The sequence below is a fragment of the Betta splendens genome, chromosome 22, assembly GCF_900634795.4.
Source record: "Betta splendens chromosome 22, fBetSpl5.4, whole genome shotgun sequence".
NCBI lineage: Eukaryota > Metazoa > Chordata > Actinopteri > Anabantiformes > Osphronemidae > Betta > Betta splendens.
In genome coordinates, this window is record NC_040900.2 from 10340871 (window position 1) to 10363538 (window position 22668).

Here is a 22668-nt window from a genome sequence, read left to right on the forward strand (position 1 = left end):
ACAGTATAAGCTACGCTCAACCACCTTGCCCTCCAGTCGTCCAGATGTGCCATCCAGCAGTGTGCATAATTTAGCGTGCCAAAGAACATCGGCAGACTAACGGCTCTTCTGGAGAACGGCGAGGTTTGGGCTCAGCGTTGGGAGCTGGCGGAGAAACCCTCCCCTGCTGCAAGGCCCACGAGCTGTTGAAAACAGGCGTGTTTCAAGCGCTGGGTTCAGGGACACCCAGGGATCCTTGAACGCAGCTCCCGAAAACAGAGGGAGGAACAATTGAATAATTAATAACGCTTACTTCCTTTCCACCACTGTTACCGCTGAGGTGCCCTCAAGCAAGACATTCAGCCCCTAACTGCAGTGGCATCCAATAAGTAAAAGTCAGCTTTTAAGGTTATGTTTTTGCAAAACTGTGGCTGTGAATCCCTACAAGTGCATCTCTTTATTTTGGAGCATCCATGAAAGAGAATAATGATGCTACGCTGAAGAGGATGCACTTTATCACGAGGAACCAACTTAAAAGAACAGCTCTCAATATATAATAATCTATTTAAGATCATAGTTCCTGTCTTTGCAATGATTTTGTGTTTGTACAACCACTGATCTCTACTATGAGCTACACCTGCGCCGCCTAATCCGAGTCAGCAGCTCTGACGTGAACTCTGCTTTAACAAGCTGATCGTGCCTGGCTTTTTCTTGTAAATGTCAGCGAGGTGTTTATTACCCAGGCCATCCTGTCATGATTTGACCGTTCCATTTAAATAAACGGGGGTGGCAAGCGTTTGTTACACCTCTTAATAAAGGGCACTCCGGCATGACTCCACAAACAACTGAAACATTATCACCTGTCTGACAGCATTTAAAAAAATAAAAGAGAGAAATTATAATTCTGAGGAAGGAACCATGGTATCGCTAATGCCTTACGTTGTACAGGCAGCTGAGAAAGAGGTCACCGTGTGTTTGTCTATTTAATACGACAAGATAGGATACAGCCTCCACCTTCATAAAACTTCAATTACTGCCGTCCCGTATTATCCCCATCATACGTCAAAGCAGCATCACTACGGCGCCACGACCTGATATCCCCTGGAAGAATCCAGCGTTCCTCGTGCACTGTGTCCGGCGGGGCCACGGGGAGCCAATCAGATGGCAGGCTGGGTGTCAACCGTGAGCAACGAGCACGACGCGCTCGTCGCCGCTTTACCTCCACTATTCAAATTCTGAGCAGCAGCGACCGGGAGCAGACGTGGCGCACGGACGCGCTCGCCGACGGGGAGCGCGTGGAAGGGATGCGGCCGATCCGTCGGCGGCCGCGGCGCCCGTGCGATTTGTTAAATCCCTTCGAGGCGAGGATGTGCGCGACGTTCGAGCCTTCGCTTTTGTTATCACGCGTAGATTTGCAGCGGGGGGTGATCTACTTTGTTCAAGTTGCGCCTCGAACGCAGCGCGTCCTCTAAAGGGCGTTTGGCAACGTGTCCGACACCACGTCGGCAGGGGCGCAGACCTAAACGCTGCTTTCAATGAAAACAAACGCCAAAATATACCTCGCGCACTCAACATGAGATGTCGACGCAGCCACGACATTGACGCTTGGTTTGTTTCGCGTGCGTTTTTATATTAAAGCCTATTTATACGCACGCCTTTTAACAAGTTGCGTGAATCGGCGTTGCGCCTGTCATGTTTTTTTTATTTCGTCTGCACGCTGGATTAAAATGTCACGTTCTCCGAATTTACTTAAAAGCGCTTTCTTATCCCCGCGTTGTCCACCGATTAGTTGCGGCCACAAATAAAATACATGGTAATTGTGAGTTGGGCACCGGCGATGAAAGGCTCGAGTTTCCTGAAGTTTCCGGAACTCACCTGCGTTCTGCCCTGGCCGCCGCTCCCTTGGCTCATTGAGTGCGGGTGGTTTCTCTGCTGTCCAGCCCAGCCGTGGGACGACGCGGCTCCGTACTGGGGCCCCGCGTCTTTGCCCAGGCCCATTGCGGCTTGCTGCTGCGCGGCCGGCCCGCTGTACTCTGGGTAGGCGCCGCCGTAACCCCGCATCATGGGGCTGGGGGACGTGAGCAGCTGGTTCAGGGTCGGCGTGGCCCCCGACGGATGCTGCTGTGGGGTTTGTCCGGGGAACCTCTGAAAGCCACCCGAACCCGCTCCCAGGGGGGACTTCCCGTGGCTTGCTGACGAGTTGCTGCCCATCATCATGCTCCCGGGCTGTCGGCACCCAGACGGGCCCATCATACTGTAGGCCCCGCCGCCGTAGCCCGCCCGGTACGCCGGGTACTGGTTATACTGGCTGTTGTGGTACCCTGCTTCGTGAGAGTTCTCCATGCTGTTATGTGCCGAGGAGTGCGTTATTCCCATCCCACTGCTGTGTTGCTGCTGTCCGCCATGTTGCTCATAACAGGGCCTAGGAGTGTAATAGTTGTTATTAAACTCAGAGTTGTTAGTCGGCCCCAAGTTTGAATGTTCATACCTGGTACCCATCATCCTCTCCGCGGGTTTACAGGTGAGGTCTCCCTCACCTTTCCCCGGCATGAGCTGCTGTGGCTCCTCCTGCCCCCCCAAAAGGTTCTCTTTGCCACCGTGGTGCGGGTGATCCATACCTCTGTCCCCACGGGGCCCCTGGCCGTTGTTGCTGGCGCTGTTGTTACTTTGGATCTGCCGCTGCTGATGTGGCGCAAATTGGCCGAACTGCGGCGGCTGCTGCTGCTGCTGCGGCAGCGGCTGCGGCTGGGGGGGATCTCCGCTTCCCGCACATTTCAGCTTGTGGTTCGCGATCAAACCCGTTTCCATCGAGGAAGTGGTTGAATTAGTCGACGCGGAGCCGGGCGCGAGATTATTCCCATCTTTATCGTGGCCGTCCGGAGCGCCGTGAGTCGTGGAAGTTGAATGGACCATGTTGAGCTCGCTCCTGCGGTGATGGTCTACATTATTCAGAGTCCCATCTCCGGCACCAAGCATCGGTCCAGTTCGCTGTACGGTCCCTCCTCCTCCGCCGGATTTCCCCGAATTCAGCTCAGGACCCAAACCGCTGGCTAATTTTTTATTTTTGTTATTAGTTCTGGTCGGAGCCGATGCCACTTGCGCAGCCATGGTCACTCCAACATCTCAGCGCACGATGACAGCGAGCCCCGACCAGCCGTGCGCACGGCAAATAACCCGCGGACGGGAAGAAAACACACAAACTGCACGGGCGAAAAATGGATTGAGTGGAAAGGCAAGCTTTGCTCTAGCGCTAGTGGTGGCGAGACGGCGCGTCAGCGAGGCTTCATGTCGAAAGTTTCTGTGCCAGGTTTAAGCGAAACTTTTCTCGTCCCCCCTCCGCCTCTCCTCCATCCCGGTTCTCGGTAATGTGTAGCAGCGTCTCCCGGAGCCCTTGTGGCCCAGCATGGCATGAGAGAGAGCGGGCTCCACCAGCTTATCCACCTCCAGGGCTCCGGCGCGCCTCACACGGAAAACCCGGACTGGAGTGGCGAGCCATTACGCACGCGGAACGCGGACATTTGGGTGTTTTATTGTGTCTTGCGAAGTGATTTTTAAACAAAAATAGGCCAGTGACGCGGCAGCACTTGGACGGGACATACGTCTCAATGCTGCTATTATAATACGAATAATTCGCTCCATAGCTGCATCTCAGGCGCCCAATGAGCGCCTACTTCCTTCGGGTTTAAGGGACGTATGAGGTCATATTAATAAAAAAATCTGAGGAATAGCGGTCTCCGAATTGCGCACGGACGTTGCTCCTCGGCTCCGCGCGAAATCCTCCCGACAGTCTCACAAGGACGCGTTAACTTCGCGCGAGCGAGTCTATCCGAAAGGGTCCAGATCACGTTTTCCCTCCTCCCACCCTCTCTGTCCCTCGGCTCAAGCCAGTTCTCTGCAGCTCTGACAGGAGTCGGACACGCAACCACAAGCTGTGCGCAAACGGAATAAGGATGTAATCACGCTTTATAACAGCTTTAATATCGGGGTATCTACACCACAGAGATCATCTGGGACTCGCTTCAATCACTCATGTTCTGCAGCAACACGAGCAAATCAATCTTCCGTATAGAACACTATCTGGAAATATCCAATCATACACTACATGATATCCTACAAAACTATTCGGTGTGGAGCAGATAAAAATCTTCATAAAGTCACTACTTTAAAATTGGCAGGAGGAACTGTATACAAATATTAAAGCTACTCTTCATTAAATGTCCTATTTTAATAAAATACATTTAATTTTTTCTTTAATTTTCTCCTTTTGATAGACTCCATCAGAGAGAAATTGTGCTGAAGTGATAATGACAACAAAGTAAGAAGAAAGGAGAAAATAAACCCCAGGCTGCAGTGCAGGACCACACAAAACCAAAGTCTACAAGATATGCTCTGCCGTCAGTAGTATTCAAACATGAATGTAAAATACTGCTTAGTGAAGAAGCTGTGCTGTCTGTTGGGACTTGAATGAGCAGAGGGTCTGCTTTGATGAGATCAGATGCATTTGATCAACAGAGGGAGCTGTGGATGAAAGAAGGGAGGGAGGGGGGGGGGGGGGGGGGTTGGAAGGAGAAGGATTTGGGGATGAGACTCGTGCTAGGGATGTCCACGATAAATGTGGTGATGGGAAGGCCACATGCGAAGACAGGGACGACGGCGAGGCAGGTACTGGAGGTGAAGGTGACCGCGGGAACGCGACAGCAACGTAAAGCGAGCGTTTCTGATTCACGCTGGACGGAAAATGTTGCCCCGGGCCACGCGTGCTCAGAACAGGAGGTGTAACTCACTCAGCCTTATATTTTTTTTTTGTGTGTACACTGTAGGTAGGAGGATTTACAATGAAGCCGTGTCCGTGACAATGGGAAGACCCCTGCTGGAGATTTAGCGTCAGTACAAGTCAGAGCTTAGAATATCTGGAAAGCTTTGCTGTAGTCATGACAGATAAAAAAAAGTTGTAAGGCCCCACTTTCCACTGTGTCCTCAAGTGAACTGAACGGTCACCATTGAGCCAATGAAGATGCTCAAACTGGGCCTATAACACTCAAAATGATGTATGGCTTGAGCCTATGTTTAGAGAAAGGCAGGGAAGACATTAAATTCAGTTACTGTTAGTGGTGTGTGTATAAGCAAAAGCAGAACCCGTTTTAAAAGGAGAAAGGATTACTGTATTGAATGTCATCATCAGTGGTTTTGTGCTCCTTTTCTGATTAGAACAAGTCTCATCCACTGTTTCTACTCTGTGCGCTTTGTGCATATGACTATTCTGGCTCCCACCAGTGTCCCAGATCAAAGCTTCAGCTCTGATCTCATCTAGAGCAACACTAAGGCTGACAGTGAGGGGACCTGGGGCATTAGCATATTCTATGATGGCGCCGGGGCTTTTTCAAGCCGTTGCCTCGGCTGCAGCTCTGGGTGTGCCACGCTGTGGCTTTGCAATTTCCCTCCCTCGCTCATTAAAAAAAGCCCACTGTTCTCCTATTAATTCGCAGACACACTGATCTGTTTGAATGGCGAGGATGGGTGTGTGCGCGCGCGGGAGGAGGGAGGTGGAGGAGGGCAATGGCTCAGCGCATTTGCATTTATGTTTAATTTATAACCTTCAGGGGCTCCCTGATGCAGCAAGATTGAAACAATAACTCCAGACAAACACAGGGAAGAGAGGAGGAGGAGCCGGAGGAGGGTGGATGGAATTAAAAATATACAGATCTGGGATGGTATGTGCTTTGAATATGTGTGTGGGAGTGTTTGCGTGTGCATCGGCAAAGACGCTGCTCCTGCTTGTGCACCCGTGTGCATGCATTTCCGTGGGTATGCACTTGTGCATCCGCATCAAGGTGTATCTGATTTTTTTATGCACACAGCCACACACACACACACACACACACGCACTGAAAGTTAGACAGAGGTCTCAAATCTGCTGGGGGATAACATGCCACGGTGAGTGTCTGTCAGGAGCAGAGCTGGAGTCTGTTCCGGGAAGAGTCTGCAGGGATCTCCCCCTAGCAGCACAGCACAGCACAGCAACGCAGCAGCACAAGCCTGGCCAAGCACAGAAAGTGGGTCAGCCCAAAACATACACAAACACACGCACGCACGCACACACAGATACACACACACACCGCTCAGATGGATGCAGCCCCGGTGTCACACCGTGGGTGCGATTGGAGGAAAACAGAGGGTGTGAAGACAAAAAGCAGAGATGATGGTTTGTGCATTTAGGAGACAGCAGGGTGCTATATTCTGCATTAGTGATTGGGGGGGGGAGTGATTAAAAGGAGGGGGATATGGCTAGGAGAAGAAGGGATTGCGGGGGGTTGTAGCTGAGACAAAAAGCCAGCCAGGCATTGTGAGCACACACCCTATGGAAGTGCATCAAATTGATCCATAGTCTTTTCATTTCAGGCTTGGGTAAATAACAGCATTTGCATTGATCAGTGTGCAAAACCAGGCAATGATGGGCTTTAGAGCATATGGTATCCGTGAGCGTGTGTGTTTGTGTATGTGTGTGTGTGTATTAGAGGGGCTGTGAAAAATAACTCACATCTCATATTCTTTCCTGCTCCTTGCGGAGTCCTGGGCCTCGCCAGAGCTCCTACAAATGGCTATGATGGATAAAATGTTTTCAACAACACTTGAGAGGAGTGGATGCTATTGTGTCCGCCAGTATAGTGAAACACAGAATTCCCAGGACGCCACATGCTCTATTTATGTGTTATGAAAAACATGACTCAAAAGAAAACGGGGGAAACAGCTACGCTCCACTTTCACTGTCAGCCACCATGTGAAGTGCGCGGGGGGGGGGGGGGGGGGGGGGGGGGGGCGAGAGCGAGGGACCGACAGAAAGAGTGATTTTCTTCATCCACAGATCCTGTCCTGATGGTGACAGGGGACTGGGCGCAGCCCCACCTCCCCCCCGTATACCTCCATCCTCTCCTCCCCCCTCTGACGCCTGTCACTGCTCCTCTTTCTCCCCCATCCTCCTCTCCCTCCCTCCCTCGCCCTGACTGGAAGAGTGTGTGAAGTGTCCCCCGAGAGGCACAGACTCAAAGACGGTATTTACAAGATCCACACTGAGCCCACTTTTAACTGCCTGTGAAGAAGTTCTCCCGCCGCCTTTGATGTGCCAACCTAATGGGGAAGTGCTCGCCGGCAGTCATTGCATATGTTAGCGCGGCAACGCGAGCTAATCCGCTAGCATCGCGAGGTAGACTTCACGCTGCTTGCAGCGGGTGAACACTTCAAATGGCGCGCGGCGTCGGCGCGTCGCTGCCCTCGGAACAGACGCCGGCGAGATGTGTCGACTTTTACAGCAAATTAGAGGCGCCAACAGTAAGAAGTCGAGCACTTTGCTTATTGCGCGGTGGACTAAGGCAAGACGTGCTAAATCCAATGATATGGATATTTATCCTGTTTGCAGTAAGAACGTTAGCACTTCCAATACCCAGGAATGCTGAGGTGAAAAATGTGCTACTACAATTTTTTTATTCATGTGCCACTTGACATTTCTACCCGGCTGGCAAGAAGTACATCAACAAAAGGAATTAATGCGGAGGAACCTGCTAAAGCTTCCAAGTCTGTTTAAAGCCAGTTTGCTTTGTTCCTCTTTCTGGCACATGTGAGGACTGATTTGAGAGAGAGGTGAAAGGTCAAAGGTCGCTTAGCACAGTTAACCTGCAGTGCAAACACACTGTCATGATTCATGTTACGTGTCACATCCTGTTTTATTTTGTTAACTTCCTGTCACGCTCCGGTTCTCATCATCCACACCTGTTGCTAATTAGTAATCAGCACCTGTACTTAACCTCCACCTCTCACCCACACCAGTCGCCAGATTGTTAGTTCATGTACTCTTTCCAGCATTCTATTGTAGCCATTCGTGTTTTGACCGTGACCGCCTCGACCTTTGATTCTTGCCTGAACCCTGTTGATCCCGCAACCTGTGAAAGACCTGTGCCTGATAATCTGACCGTGAGTTTTTGCCTGATCCTTGTCTGTACTGTCGCCAAGTCTGCTCGTGTACCGAACCCTGCCTGGACCTTGATTCTGAGATTGCCTACTCCTTTGTATATTGCCTACTGGAACGTACTGTGTTTGACCTGGACTGCCTGACTCTGATTCACCGAATAAACCTGCACTTAATCACATCTGTGTTTCTGCGCCGTGCATGTGGGTCCGACACCTGCCCAAGCCTGACAGAACAATCTGGCCAGAAATGGACTCCGCCGGTGCAGAGAACCTCCGTGCTCAGCTCATGGCTCAGGAGCAGCGAGCAGCAGAGCAGGAGGAGAAAACCAACGCCGCTCTCCAGAGATTGGCCGAGTGTGTTTTGCGACAGGAGACGGCGATGGCAGGATTAACTGAGGCAATGAATCGCCTGACCCAGAGCTCGACGGGAGAGACGAGACCGACCCCGAGCGCCACTGCCGCGGCAGCGCCCCTGGCAGCAGCGGTTCCCATGGCCGTCGCTCCAGACGCCAGGCTAGGCGCCCCGCTACGGTTCTCTGGTGAGTCAGGAGACTGTCGAGCATTTCTCACACAGTGTGAGATTCATTTTGAACTGCATTCACCCGCGTTTCCCTCGGAGCGCGCTCGGGTGGCATACGCTATTTCGCACCTGACGGGGGACGCGGAAGCATGGGCGACAGCGGAGTGGCAAAACGGCTCTTCCTGCGTGTGCACCTTCGCCGCCTTCGCCACCGCATTGAAACAGATCTTCCAGGAAGTCACCCCGGGACGCGAAGCGGCTCAGCGGCTGGTTAATATTCGACAGGGCGGCAGACCGACGGCGAAGTACGCAATCGAGTTCCGCACGCTAGCCGCAGAAGCCGGCTGGGACGCCACCGCACTGGGTGATGTATTTATCCGCGGACTCTCTCGGCGAGTCAAGGACTGCTTGGCAGCGAGGGATTTGCCCAGCAGTTTGGACGCTCTGATCGCCCTGGCGATACAAATTGACCGCAGGCTGGGGAGCAACGAACGGGAGCACCACCGAGAGGAAAGCTTGCGGGAGAACCGTCGACTTCGCACCACGAGCCCCAGGAGGGGGCAGCGTGAGCCTGGCGGTCAGTCCGTTCCTCGGAACCCGGAAGTGGGACCGCAGCCAGAGGAACCGATGCAGATCGGCCGCGCACGGCTGTCAGAGGAGGAGAAGCGACGCCGACGCTCCCATGGACTGTGTTTGTATTGCGGTCAGGCCGGGCATCTTGCCCTGCGCTGTCCACTAAAAGACATGGCTCATCGCTAGCACGGAGGGTAGCGGTGAGCCGAACAATTTTAGGTAGCGCCTCCGCTCGCTCATTGCCTACGGTAACACTAGTCTCCAGTACCCGATCCGTCCAGCAGGCGGTCCTCATTGACTCCGGAGCTGATGCCAGTCTGATGGACGCCGGACTGGTGGAGCGACTGGGCATCGCGGCCATTCCCTTGGCGTCTCCCGTGGAAACGGCCGCGCTGGACGGACGACGGCTCTGGAGAGTCACGCATCGAACTGAACCGGTAATAATGACTTTTTCTGACACGCACACCGAGAAAATCACGTTTTTGGTCGTGGAGTCGTGCTACCACCCGGTGGTACTGGGCCACACGTGGTTGAGGCTACACAACCCCACACTGGATTGGCGCAAGGGGGAGGTGAGCCGATGGGATTCAGACTGTATGAACACTTGCTTTCAGCCCGCAGTCTCCCAACAGGCACCTGCAGGGGCGACGGCGACAATCGGTGAGGAGATCGAGCAGGCCGATCTGACGGGAGTCCCCGATTGCTACCACGACCTTCGCGCTGTGTTTAGCAAGGTCCGTGCGACCTCCCTTCCGCCCCACCGAAAGCATGACTGCGCGATCAACCTGCGCCCAGGGACCACGCCTCCCAAGGGGAGGTTGTATCAGCTTTCTCCCAAGGAGACCCGGGCCATGAAGGAATATCTGGACTCCGCGCTGGCCTCGGGTATCATTCGTCCCTCATCCTCTCCTGCAGGCGCAGGTTTCTTCTTTGTGGGGAAGAAGGACGGTTCCCTGCGGCCCTGCATTGATTACCGGGGCCTCAATGACATCACTGTAAGAGACTCCTACCCTCTTCCCTTATTATCCTCCGCGTTCGAGTTGCTAGCAGGAGCTACTCACTTTACCAAGTTGGACCTCCGTAACGCCTACCACCTGGTTCGGATCCGAGAGGGGGACGAATGGAAGACGGCCTTCAATACCCCGAATGGACACTATGAGTACCTCGTCATGCCCTTTGGTCTGACCAACGCGCCAGCGGTCTTCCAGGCGTTTGTAAATGAGGTACTCGGCCCCATGATAAATGACTTTGTCTTTGTATACCTTGATGATATCCTGGTCTTTTCCCGCTCCGAGGAGGAGCACATTGCTCATGTCCGCCAGGTCCTCAGGAAATTACTGGAACACCGATTATATGTTAAGGCAGAAAAGTGTGAGTTCCATGCAGACCAGGTCTCGTTTTTAGGATTTATCGTCAGCAGGGACAAGATCGAAATGGACCCAGCCAAGACCCAGGCAGTTCAGGAGTGGCCGGTCCCACAGAGCAGGAAGGAGGTGCAGCGCTTCCTAGGATTTGCCAACTTTTACAGAAAGTTCATCAGGAGGTTCAGCAGCATTGCCGCTCCATTGCACGCACTAACCTCATGTAAGACTGCTTTTCAGTGGACAGGCGAGGCAGAGGAGGCGTTTCAACGTTTGAAACGCAGTTTCGTCACGGCACCCGTGCTGCGGATGCCCGACCCACAGCGGCAGTTCGTGGTGGAGGTCGACGCGTCCAACTCCGGAGTCGGGGCCGTGCTGTCCCAGAGGGATCCCACGGACGGTAGGATCCACCCATGTGCCTTCATGTCCCGCAAGCTATCTCCCGCGGAGCGGAATTACGACATCGGGGACCGAGAACTGCTCGCGGTAAAGGTATCCCTAGAGGAGTGGAGACACTGGCTGGAGGGGGCAGACCAGCCTTTCCTAGTATATACAGATCATAAGAACCTTGAGTACCTGAGAACGGCGAAGCGGCTGAACTCACGCCAGGCCCGATGGGCACTGTTCTTCAGTCGCTTCAATTTTCACTTGTCGTACCGTCCTGGATCCAAGAATGTGAAACCTGACGTTCTGTCTCGTCTGCATGACGCGCAGCAGGAACCAGCAGAACCTGAGTCCATCCTACCGCCGGGATGTCTGGTGGGGGCAGTCACCTGGTCGGTGGAGCGTCGGGTACGGGAGGCCAACCGCGACCGTCCAGCCCCACGCGGCGCCCCGCCCAACCGGCTGTTCGTGCCACCCGACCTCAGGGGAGAGGTCATCCAGTGGGCTCACGCCTCACTAGTAAGTGGACACCCCGGGGTGGCTGGCACTCGGTTTAGGCTGGGGGAGAGGTTCTGGTGGCCGACGGTGAAGAAGGACGTCCAGGAATACGTCGCCGCATGCCCCACGTGTGCCATGGGCAAGGCGTCGCATCAGCGACCGGCCGGTCTGCTGCGTCCTCTGCCGGTGCCGCACCGCCCCTGGTCACACCTAGCCCTGGATTTCGTCACCGGCCTACCACCCTCCCAGGGGAAGACAGTCGTCATGACGGTGGTAGACCGCTTCTCCAGGTTAGCCCACTTTATATCCCTACCCAAGTTGCCGTCAGCCAAGGCTACGGCCCAAGCCATGCTCGAGCATGTTTTTTAAACTCCACGGCTTCCCCTCAGACATTGTGTCGGACCGAGGGCCCCAGTTCGTCTCGCGATTTTGGCGAGAGTTCTGTTCTCTCCTAGGGGCTGAAGTTAGCTTATCGTCAGGGTACCACCCCGAGTCCAATGGACAGGCCGAACGGGCCAATCAGCAGTTGGAGGTAGGATTGCGGCTCCTCGCCTCCAGAAACCCGGGGTCATGGGCCAGCAAACTCGTGTGGGTGGAGTTCGCCCACAACACGCTGCCCTGCGCCTCCACCGGACTGACCCCGTTTCAGTGCGCCTATGGGTTCCAGCCGCCATTATTTCCGGCTTCGGAGGAAGAGGTCCGCGTCCCGTCGGCGCACGCCCTGGTCCAGCGTTGCCGTCGCACATGGTTGCAGACACGGCGCACCATGTTGCGGGCACGGGACCAGTACAAGCGGGCGGCCGACCGTAAGCGGATACCGGGCCCAGAATACAAGGTGGGCGATCAGGTCTGGTTGTCCACCAGAGACCTCAGGGTGCAGGCCCAGACCCGTAAGTTGACTCCGAAATTCATTGGTCCATATACGATATCGCAAATTATTAATCCTGTTTCTGTGAGGCTCTCATTGCCCAGGACAATGAAGATCCACCCCACATTCCACATCAGCCGCCTCAAGCCCTATCGATCGTGCCCCATGGTTCCTCCACATCAACCGCCTCCTCCTCCTCGGATCGTGGACGGAGGGCCTGTCTACACGGTTCGGGACCTCCGCGACTGCAGACGTCGGGGGCGGGGCTTCCAGTATCTGGTCGACTGGGAGGGCTACGGGCCGGACGAACGCTCTTGGGTGCCGGCCCGGGACATACTGGACAAGTCCCTTATCAGAGACTTTCATGCAACACATCCTGAGGCCCCGTCCCCGGACGGGATGGGGCAACACAGCCACGGCTCTGCGGACGAGGAGGATTCCGGCGCTGGACCCTCCTCCTGATGTCCTCCCTCCTCCCACCCTGCTTCATCGCCCGGGCGAGGGGGGATGATTCGAGCCCTCCTCCTGTTTCCTCCCTCCACCCGCCCTGGGCGGGGGGGGAGGGGCTCGTTGGCGCCGTGGAAGACGCCATAGGGGGGGGGGGTACTGTCATGATTCATGTTACGTGTCACATCCTGTTTTATTTTGTTAACTTCCTGTCACGCTCCGGTTCTCATCATCCACACCTGTTGCTAATTAGTAATCAGCACCTGTACTTAACCTCCACCTCTCACCCACACCAGTCGCCAGATTGTTAGTTCATGTACTCTTTCCAGCATTCTATTGTAGCCATTCGTGTTTTGACCGTGACCGCCTCGACCTTTGATTCTTGCCTGAACCCTGTTGATCCCGCAACCTGTGAAAGACCTGTGCCTGATAATCTGACCGTGAGTTTTTGCCTGATCCTTGTCTGTACTGTCGCCAAGTCTGCTCGTGTACCGAACCCTGCCTGGACCTTGATTCTGAGATTGCCTGCTCCTTTGTTTATTGCCTACTGGAACGTACTGTGTTTGACCTGGACCGCCTGACTCTGATTCACCGAATAAACCTGCACTTAATCACATCTGTGTTTCTGCGCCGTGCATGTGGGTCCGACACCTGCCCAAGCCTGACACACACACGCAAGCCTTCCGAGTTAAAACAGACACTCGTCCGACTGAGTTTTATCCTTAACAATGGCACTGAGAAGGAAGGCTTTCATAACAAACGGAGGCATTTGGAACGATTTTGAATTAGGCTAATTAGGTTTGTGTTTTGTTTGTTGTTCAGGAGGCATGATCAAAGTGATATTTCACCAATTTGTGTCAGCTCCGGAGGAGAGGAGGAAGAGTTTGGAGAGCGCTGCCTATTAATCTCCTCAGGTTCCGTGCACTGCGCGTTAGGGACGGTAATCAAAACAAGAGAATTATGAATAATGAAAAGTGTTGATCAGGAATGAAACAAAACAGTAGATTTGTGCTTTATTAGTGCCTTATTAGCAACAGGATTGGACTGTGTTTTTTAAAATGCTTTCCTGTTTTTCGGTTTGATAAAGGGGGCGGGTTCGGTTTCAATGCATGCTCAATCCTCTCTGCTCAGCCTGTGCGGAAGAAAAAAAAAAAAAATCAAAGAGATGTGGATGGCTTGACCCAGGAGCTCGGAGTCTGAGAGCAACCGGCTGTTTTGATCTTATCTAATATTTATGAATAACTTCCTTGATATTTCCTCCTCTCCATGAAGCCGTCCGCTTTTACGGTGTTACACAATGATGTCTTAGAGGGGCGATGACGGAGATCAAACGGGGCCTGGGTTCAGAATACAGAGCGCTCGCTCTCTCTCTCGCGTGCGCTGTAGCTTGAGATGATGCTCAGCAGCGAGCTATCTAACGCCGCGTGATTGAAATACAAGCTCCACTAGGCTGCAGCGTGCGGCGTGATATTTATATTTATGTCTTTGTCAGAGGAATACGAGGCAGGGGAAAGGGAAAACACTGTCACTGTTTGAGGAAGAAGACGTGTGTCTGTGTTTCTGCAATTTCTGGGGTGACTGCATTTGATTCATCTTCGCCTCTGTATGCAGTTTGTCTGGAATTGAGACAATTCCTCACTCTGCTCGTGCACGGTTTTGCACGTAGCCGCCCGCCAGTTCAAGGCTGTTTAGATCAGTAATGGCCTCAGATGCTTTTCACTATCTCCTCACAAAAGTCAAGTGTTCTCAACATGTTATTTGCCCAAAGTGGCCTTGTTCCAAAGGCTCTATTGTTAGCCTAATGGAAGCTAGACGACACTAAGACTCTAATTATGGACCCCAACGATCAGCCCTGATAATATTGCGAGCAAAGTGGGTAATTTGTGGCTGTTGTGTTGATGGGTTGAGGGGAGGTGAAGACAACTGAGAGGGCGATGAGGAAAAGGAGGGAGGTGGGGAAGTTGTTTTCTTGTGTCATCGCCCCGTCGTCCGTCACCCTGATCATTCCCCCAGAGCAGAGAGCCAAGACATGGGCACAGCGGGAGAATATTAATGGACTGTGTGACATTATGCTTCCCGCTCATTCAAAAGGAATGTTCTATTACATTATGGGCCATCAACAGGTGATTTCTCACCATGCACCAGGCTTCTACAAGTATACTCCTATTTCATAAAGTGCCTATACAGCACGGCCCAAGTGCCCATTCGTCTTATTTAATACAGAGATCACACATACAGTTGATGCCATGCTTATACATCAACGGCTTGTTTGTCACTGTGCTCGCTGCAATGCTTCACTCATATCTACTTGGCAAAGCTCGGCCTTTACCTTAAGCTAAACAGACTACCACAGATCAATACGCCACGGTGGCAGAATTGGCAAGGCAGCCACCGAAGCAGCACAGCAAGCCTGTGCCTATTCTGTCAACACCCGAAATCAAAGCCGCTCCCTCTCGAGTGATCTGTCCAAACAATTAAAAAGGGAGCCTCTTTGTACCATCACACTTAACACGTCGGATGGAAAAATAAAAGGAGCCTCGTGTGCACGGAGGCCGCGCGCCGCGACGCCTCCCGTGACAAGCGCCGCGGAGAGAACAGCGCGCCACAGGAGCGACAGGCACTGTTCAAATTTTAAATATGTTTTGACACAAAATCAAAAGCTGCTCACCATTCTGGGGGAGAGATCCCCCATTTTCTGTGTGATCACTTATTAGACCCCTAGGTGAACGAGGCAGAAATACTGACACCTGAATATTCTCTTTGCTATTTCTTTTTGGCTTTTTTGGAGGGGGGGGGGGGGGGGGGGGGGGGAGATTTGGGAATCACTTCGCATTGTGAGATATCATTTCATAGTAAGATTGAAGCTCTGATCTCTCTACATCTGAGGCTCATGAAAAGCCACCTATGATCAATGAGGATTCCTGCGTGTGTTGCTGGGTTTCGTCTGAATTACATTCTACCTTCTGGTGTCCAAAGCTACAGTACTGTAGATGTGCTGCTGTTCTATTAGTGATTAGTAGTACAGAACGTTTCACAGCTCTGACAGCAAATGCTGTGAAATTTCAAACAATCATAAAAACTCGCTCAACCAGAAGTATTACAATTTTTTTGAATGGCTTGATATGGTTGATCCTCGCACACTTTGGATTGGACAAAAACGAATCAGCTGACCAATCCCATCAATCAAACGTGCTGCCACCTGACATCTTTTCTGTCATACCACAATGGCATTATGTGGCGAATAATACATTTTCTATTCACATTAATAAGCCTGAGTGGCTTTAAACATAATGAGAAGCAAAACCATTTCAAGGGCTTTCACTGTACTCTATACATAATCCTGAAGATGAAATTCATAATCTTCTACCAAACAGGGGAGAGGTTTTTAAAGCAGGACCCCAATTATGCCCTGCCACAATTAGCATGTTTAATGCAGCAAAATGTTTTAATAAAGAATAAAAGCAAGACAGCAGAAAACAAAAGCCAGCTGGGTAATAAGATTATCTCTGCCAGGCGCCCAGTGCACGTCATTGTAGTTCACACAAATGGAAGAGATTATAAATCACATTCAAAACAGCCTAATCCGTGAAAGACTCCCGATATGATTACTTCCTATTACGTTTGGTATGATGTGATGGATTTATCTGGAATCCTGAGGAGTCTTTAAAGTACAGTTGGACATTAACAGCAAAAAGCCAGTGGAAGATTAGTTGAATCCCTTTGTGATAAGCTTCAGCAATTTGGCCACAAACCGATTTGAAGACCAGATGATACAATACACATTCAACAGCTATAGATTATCCCTGCAGATCAGCAATTTGCATACTGTATCAAAGGCCTTATCACTTTCCAAAACAAACAATAGATTATTAGATTACTCAAGTGAGAATTCTATGTTGGAATCGGTTTCTCCCTAACTGCTGTTTAGCATGATACAGTGGCCATACAAGGCAGGTGATCCTCAGCCGCATCCCATCTCTCCTGGGCCGATTACAGCCTCCTTCATCCCTGACCTCTCCTTAGTTCCTGACAAGGTCAAACAGTTCCCATTAGGGGAAACCAGGCCTCGCCTTTTGCCAGAGAAGTATCCAAGTCATACATCGTGAAGGTCAGGGGCTGCATAATGAACTGGAAAATGTCAGTTATATTACTTCCAATTTAAATAGCAGATTTTCCGGCACCAGGAACAAGGGTGATATTTACCCTTTTTCGTGTGCAGGCCTGGAGTGAAGAGTCCTCTTAATCCAGCTTGGGGTGTGAAATTGAGTCATATAGTATGTGTGAGGGAATGTGATTTCTCAGCTCCAGAGATGAGTGAGCTAGCAGTGTTATACTACAGTACAACCAAGTCTTTTTCACCAGGGGAAAAACATGAAAGGGAAAATATCTCTGTGCCCACAGTGCTTAACTAGACAATCTTCAGTATCACACCTTGGATGCTAAAAGACAGAGATGACAATGGACACAAGAGCTCAATATGATGATAAATGCACGAGTAATGCTCTTATAATGCTAAAATATATGCCCAGCGAAGTGACAGAGCAATTGCTAATAATTAGTCTGATTATTCACATTTCCCAGCACATTCACACACCAACGTGAATGTCAATGGCTGCATAAATTAATGTGAGAATAAAGCAGAAGATGCGGCAGGACCGAGACGACAAAAGGGCATTCAAAGGAGAATGTTAATAATGATTCTTCTAAAACAATTTCCATTAATTTTCAGCCATCCCGCAAGGGAGTATGTGTACATGCCCGAGGCGGGTTTAAATTGCATAGTCTGCCTGAGAAAAGGGAAGGAGGATTCCCCGGTGTCCGGCAGCTCTCATCAGAACCGGAAAAGTTGAGGAATACCCACGAGGCAGCACCACAAGAGTAGAAGCTAAGCTATTAGCACAGCATCAAACCAGGAGACACAAGAACGAAGCAGTGTAACAACACCAGATGTTTACATATACGACCTCAGGCCATTAAATGTATGAGAACCGCACACCAGATTAAAACATAAAGCCCATGTTGTTCAGTGGAAAAAGTGGAAAAGAAATTTCTCTGGATTCCAGCCATAAAATTTACCCATATGATCCTGACACATATTGTAGCTTAGGGATGATCACTAAATCATTCTTTGCCTTTCTTACGTTCATGTGTGGGTGTAAAATAAATGTACTTTCTGAAATATAAAAAGATAAGTATTTGTGATTGTTTTTGAGGTATTTGTCCTATTCTAGAATATTAATAATTCTATTAAGTTGCTCGATTTGTCATAATGTTTGTGTGAGGCATTCTATTTAACTTATTGGAAGCTGGATGAATTAGATCACATATATTGATTATTATAAAAGTCTTTTAGGCTAATTCGATATCACATAATCAAGACAGAAGTTGCACTACCAGGTTTTGGCCACCAAACCAAAATAGCTTCAGAGTCCAACGTAAACCTGCGGGCTCGCCTCAGGCGGACAGCGCTACCACATAAAAGATCTATCTGTGCAGCCTGCTGCGCAGCTAACAGACAATGTCAGAGGTAGGACGTGAATAATATGATCAATTCACATTCTGACTCCCTGCCAGGGAATGTGTCACTTGGACACCAGGTCACATACCCCGTCATGGTGCAGAGGAAGAGTCGAGGCCACGGGCTTTGCTGAAAGGTGCGGGACGACAGCCAGATAATGTCATGCACATCAGAATGGTAAATCCTCCTTGGCCCTTGCTAAAGTTGCTCTGTGGCCGAGCTGGCATCCTGCCCCTCTTCACACCCGACGTGAGCCCACTTTGCTTGGTGACACCAGGCTTGTCTCCAGGGTATGGGCACACCTGGCAGACTGTCAGCGGGCACAGGTTTTAGGAAAGGGCAAAGAGGGTAAGACAGGGAAGCTGGTGGCGCTCTGAAATATCTTAAGGCAGGAGAAGGTGTGGAATAAAAACTCACCTTACAGAGCAAGTCAAGAGCCCATAAGGACGCAGTTTACTGTATGAGCGTTATAGGACAGGCTGCCTGGTAAATAGAAAAACACCTTGTTACTATTATTATTATTGACAATATCAAAGAATGTGTGTTAATTTGCTACATTTCTCCTGAAACATTAAAATTATTTTTATTGTAATATTTTATGGACTATTTCATCAGAACATTTAGTATATCCCATCGCAATTACCCACACAAGACCATAAAATGCAAACAATAACACTTTCCTAATATCCTGTCCGTCTACCATTACATATATTATATTGGGCATATTGGATGCCTCATTTGCAAGTGAGTGTTCAGAGAAGAGACGGCTGCCCACCAGGCTGTCTGTCTGTCAGGAGCAGCTCACTGGGGGTGGGGTGAGTATGCAAGCCTGAAGGAGCCCGCGCGTGTGTGCATGTGCGCGTTGATTAATATCAGGAGGGCAGGGCCGCTGCTCGGGCTGCGCCGCTTGGCGAGGGGTGAGAGCGAGAGAGAGGACAGTTCTTTTCACTGCCGCCAAGGGAGAAGTCTGCTGGCAGAGGAGGTAATGAGCCAGAAACGGGCGTCGAGGAGAGGCGAGAAGGCTGAGAGGGAGAGGAGTGAAGAAGGCACAAGGACAGGCCACCGCACCCCCCTCCACCACCACCACCTCGCACACATCCCTTCACTCAATCTCACTCCTCTTATGCAGCCATCAGTCACTCACCAACAATAAGCCAAGCACCATCAAGGTTCCCTTGGACATTTGTGTTGCATTTGACAGTGGCTTCCTTCTGCCTGGCAACTCCACATTCGAGCTTTATATAACCCACTCTATAGGAAAGCCAAGTCACAGGTTGGGCACATAGAAGCCATTAAACAAAGAAAAGGCTTGGATGTTTAGCCTGGATTAGAAATTAGACATTAGAGAGGGATTCAATTAGATATTAGCTTTCCGGAGCACATGTCTACTGCTTACATCAGTAGACGTATCTCCTGTATACGCAGCAGACAGCCAGTTAGTTTAGTGGAGGTAGGTTGAGATCAATGCTGAGTTAAAACCACGTAATGCCAAATAATGCCTAATATGTAGCCACAGAATAAATCGTATATAATGATCATATATAAGGGGATTTTTTACAACTTATTCTGCTGCCCCCAGGTGGTCAAAATGAATGCACGCTGCTTTATCCTTGAGCTACGTTTAATCCATTTTGCTTGGAATCTGGACTTTTCAAATTATAGCTGTTTGGAATTCACTTACTGCTTCTTTCAACAACGTATGCCTATGTGGTTATTCAAAAACATATAATTCAATGCTGCTTTTACCTTCCTCCTCCAACTCCTTGAAACTGGTGAAGCACTTCACTCTAATGTGAAAAAAAGTGTTTTGAAGCCCTGTAAAGCTCCCTGAATGCACCGGCGCTTGGTCAACACTGCCATAAAAAAGACACTGCCACAGGAAAAATGGGGCAGCATGAGGGAACCAAGGGTGGGGATTAATGATGGACACTCTGGTGGGGTCACGGTGTTGGGGCAAGTCGTGCTGTCTGAGAACATTACCCTCCGGATGAATTTCGTTTGCTTTGGAGCACTTGGCCACTGAACTGTACGCTTTCTAGACAGAGGATTGGGCCATGCACAGACTGTCTGCAGAGGGAGAAGGCTAACACTAAGACTTATGAGCAAGGCTGGGTATGGGGCATTGAGGAGTGTGGGGGGGGGGGGAGTGGGCAGGAAATAACATGAGCAATTTCATAAATGGAAGGGAGAGGCTGTGACTTCCTAAATCATCTGTGAAAGACAGAGAGGGAGCGGTGAAGCAGGGGAGACGGCGAATGAAAGGGACAACGGGGAGAAAGATGACGGGAGGTATAAGAGGGAGCGTGACGCAAAGTGTGAAAGAGAAAGAGGAGGGTAGAACCTGTGCTTGGTGGTAAATGGAAATAACTGGGAGTGAGGGAGGCAGGGTCAAAGGGAGAACGAGGCTTGAGAGATGAAAAGATGAGGAGGGCAGATTTCCCACCAGCTGAGCGAGCACCTCTATTACCCTTCCCCTCTCCCTCCATGCTTCCCTCTGCTTTTCCCCTCACCTCTTCTATCTCTCCGTCCTATCAGCCTCAGCGTGGCATCCTCTCACATCAGATTAGCGCCAGCCCAGAGACGGTTCAAACTCCTCTGTCAAAGTTATTTAAAACGCATCTGACACTGAGGCCACTCTCCATTCTGCTCCCTCCCCACGATCTTTCATTGTCCCTGCTCGTCCTTGTCGGTCCCAAACTTAGGCTGGGGCTGGGGCTGGAGCTCCAGCCCTGGCAGCTCAGCTGGGATGCACATGTCCCCATGGCGTTGAAAGTCACTATCAATCAAACGTTAGGGGTGCGGGGGTAGACCAAGGTGCAGACAGAGGGAAGGAAGGAAGGGAGACTGCAGGAGACTCACATAAATCACAAGCCAGGGAAAAGATGTCAGAGAGAAACATGACCTGGATATTCACAGTCATATTTCCTTTTTGAAAATGTACAAAATGGCCCCGCGGAGAAGGAGCTATTTAAAACGTGAACGTTTTCTTGTCAGTGAGACAAGTTACTTTTATCAATGAGCAAACAGCTCCTCCTTCTTAAATATGTTTTCTTCTACAAAATCAATAAAAACATTTTAGGTCAGAATGGAACTATCCAAACTAGTGGAGCCGCTCCGACAGAGGCAGAGGCAGAGGCATGCCTGTACGTTGACCAGCACGCTATGGATAACTCCTGTGACTAAGGGGGACAGATCACTGCACGAACCACTGTGTCAAGGCTCCATCTCTCCTGATGAGAGAGGCCGGCTCAGTGGGAAGCGGCACAGCCAAGCGCAGCCCATTTTCTGACGGCAACGGCTGTTTGAGCTCTCTAGTCATGGCCACGGTGATGAATAGCCTCCACTGCCAGGAAAAGAAAGGAAAAGGGAGCCTGGAAGCCCTTCGAGGATCAATACGTACGTAAGGGAGGACCTGCTTCGCATGTTAAAAACCCAGAACCCCCCCCCTCCAACACACGCACACGCAACGCACTGCCTCTGCTGTCTCCTGCATCACTGACAGACAGGCCTTTGGGAGCGAGTGAGTGGGGAACTGACGCCGACGAGGGAGGAGTTCATTGTGCGTATGTGTGGGTACGTGTACATGAAGTGTGTCAGCAGGTTTCTAGAGGGGGCCGGCATGTCAGCAAACTCAAGGTCAACGTGGCACAAACACGAGTGCAACGCTCACACAAGCACACACGCTCACGCAAGCCAGTAAATCCCCCTACTGTTGACGCTGTGAAAGGGGCCACACTGTGACATGGTAATTCAGAGGTGTCTAAGGCGATGGATATCCTATTAATGAGCCCAAAACAATGACTAGACTAATGAGCTTATAATGGGAATATTGAATGCATGGGAATGGGATTGGGCCTTGTGTGAGCCAAGAATGAGGGACCATTGAATGAGAGCCAACGCAAAAGGGCTAGACGGCTAAAAGCTTGAGACGAATACAAACTGCAAGGGGGCGTAGAAGGGGCTGCAGGGGGCAGGACTGCACGGAGGGGTGCGCAGTCAACCCAAATCAATACACCCCTTCCCGCCTTGCCTCGTTGGGTTTGTGATATACGAGAGCAGGCGGCTTCTCCGAGCATAAATAAAACATGAAAATGCAACAAATTATCGGGTCGAACGGACGGAGATCTATTTACCCTAATGCTGTATTTTTTATTTGTCAGATCAGTCTGGGATGGGAGGGAATGATTGTTACCCTGGATCCAATTTGAGTCGACCGAGCGCCGAGATGTGATTCAGCTTCTGTTTGTGAATTAATGAATTAATCAGAGACTGATTGGCCGGGGAGGGGATCGCGAAGCGAACCGAGCAAACAAGAGAACAGCAAGCTGTGACGGGCTAATAGCTGGAAAAGGAATTACAGTCCAATTGCTCTGTCTTATTCTGGTTCCTAATGCTGCTGAGGCCTTTTGCTGCGAGTCGTGCAGCCCCTCTGTGTGATTTGATTCCATTTGGAGAGCCTTATTTTCCTCTTGATCTCACACATTAAGGACCTTGCTATTCACCAGAGCGGGGAGAAACGGGGGACAGTCTGAGCAATGGAATGGATTAGCACACAGCT

General features: G+C 50.8%; 1 protein-coding gene across 9 annotated transcripts in view; it reads right to left on the minus strand.

Annotated features, from left to right (window-relative positions):
• Positions 1 to 22668, minus strand: part of LOC114848041 (AT-rich interactive domain-containing protein 1B-like) — a 160137-nt gene that overhangs the window by 127144 nt on the left and 10325 nt on the right. For 4 of the 9 annotated variants that reach the window (XM_041069177.2, XM_041069176.2, XM_041069178.2 and 1 more), the window contains 2 exons: positions 18528 to 18593; positions 18199 to 18420 (listed from right to left, as the gene is read on the minus strand). Coding sequence is in view for 5 of the 9 variants with exons in the window: in XM_041069173.2 (XP_040925107.1) it covers positions 1855 to 3087 (1233 nt within the window). In the remaining 4 variants the exon portion in view is untranslated. Of the gene's footprint in view, positions 1 to 1854; positions 3740 to 18198; positions 18421 to 18527; positions 18594 to 22668 lie in introns of those variants that run through there. The other 5 variants (XM_041069173.2, XM_041069175.2, XM_029138156.3 and 2 more) reach the window with 2 other exon arrangements.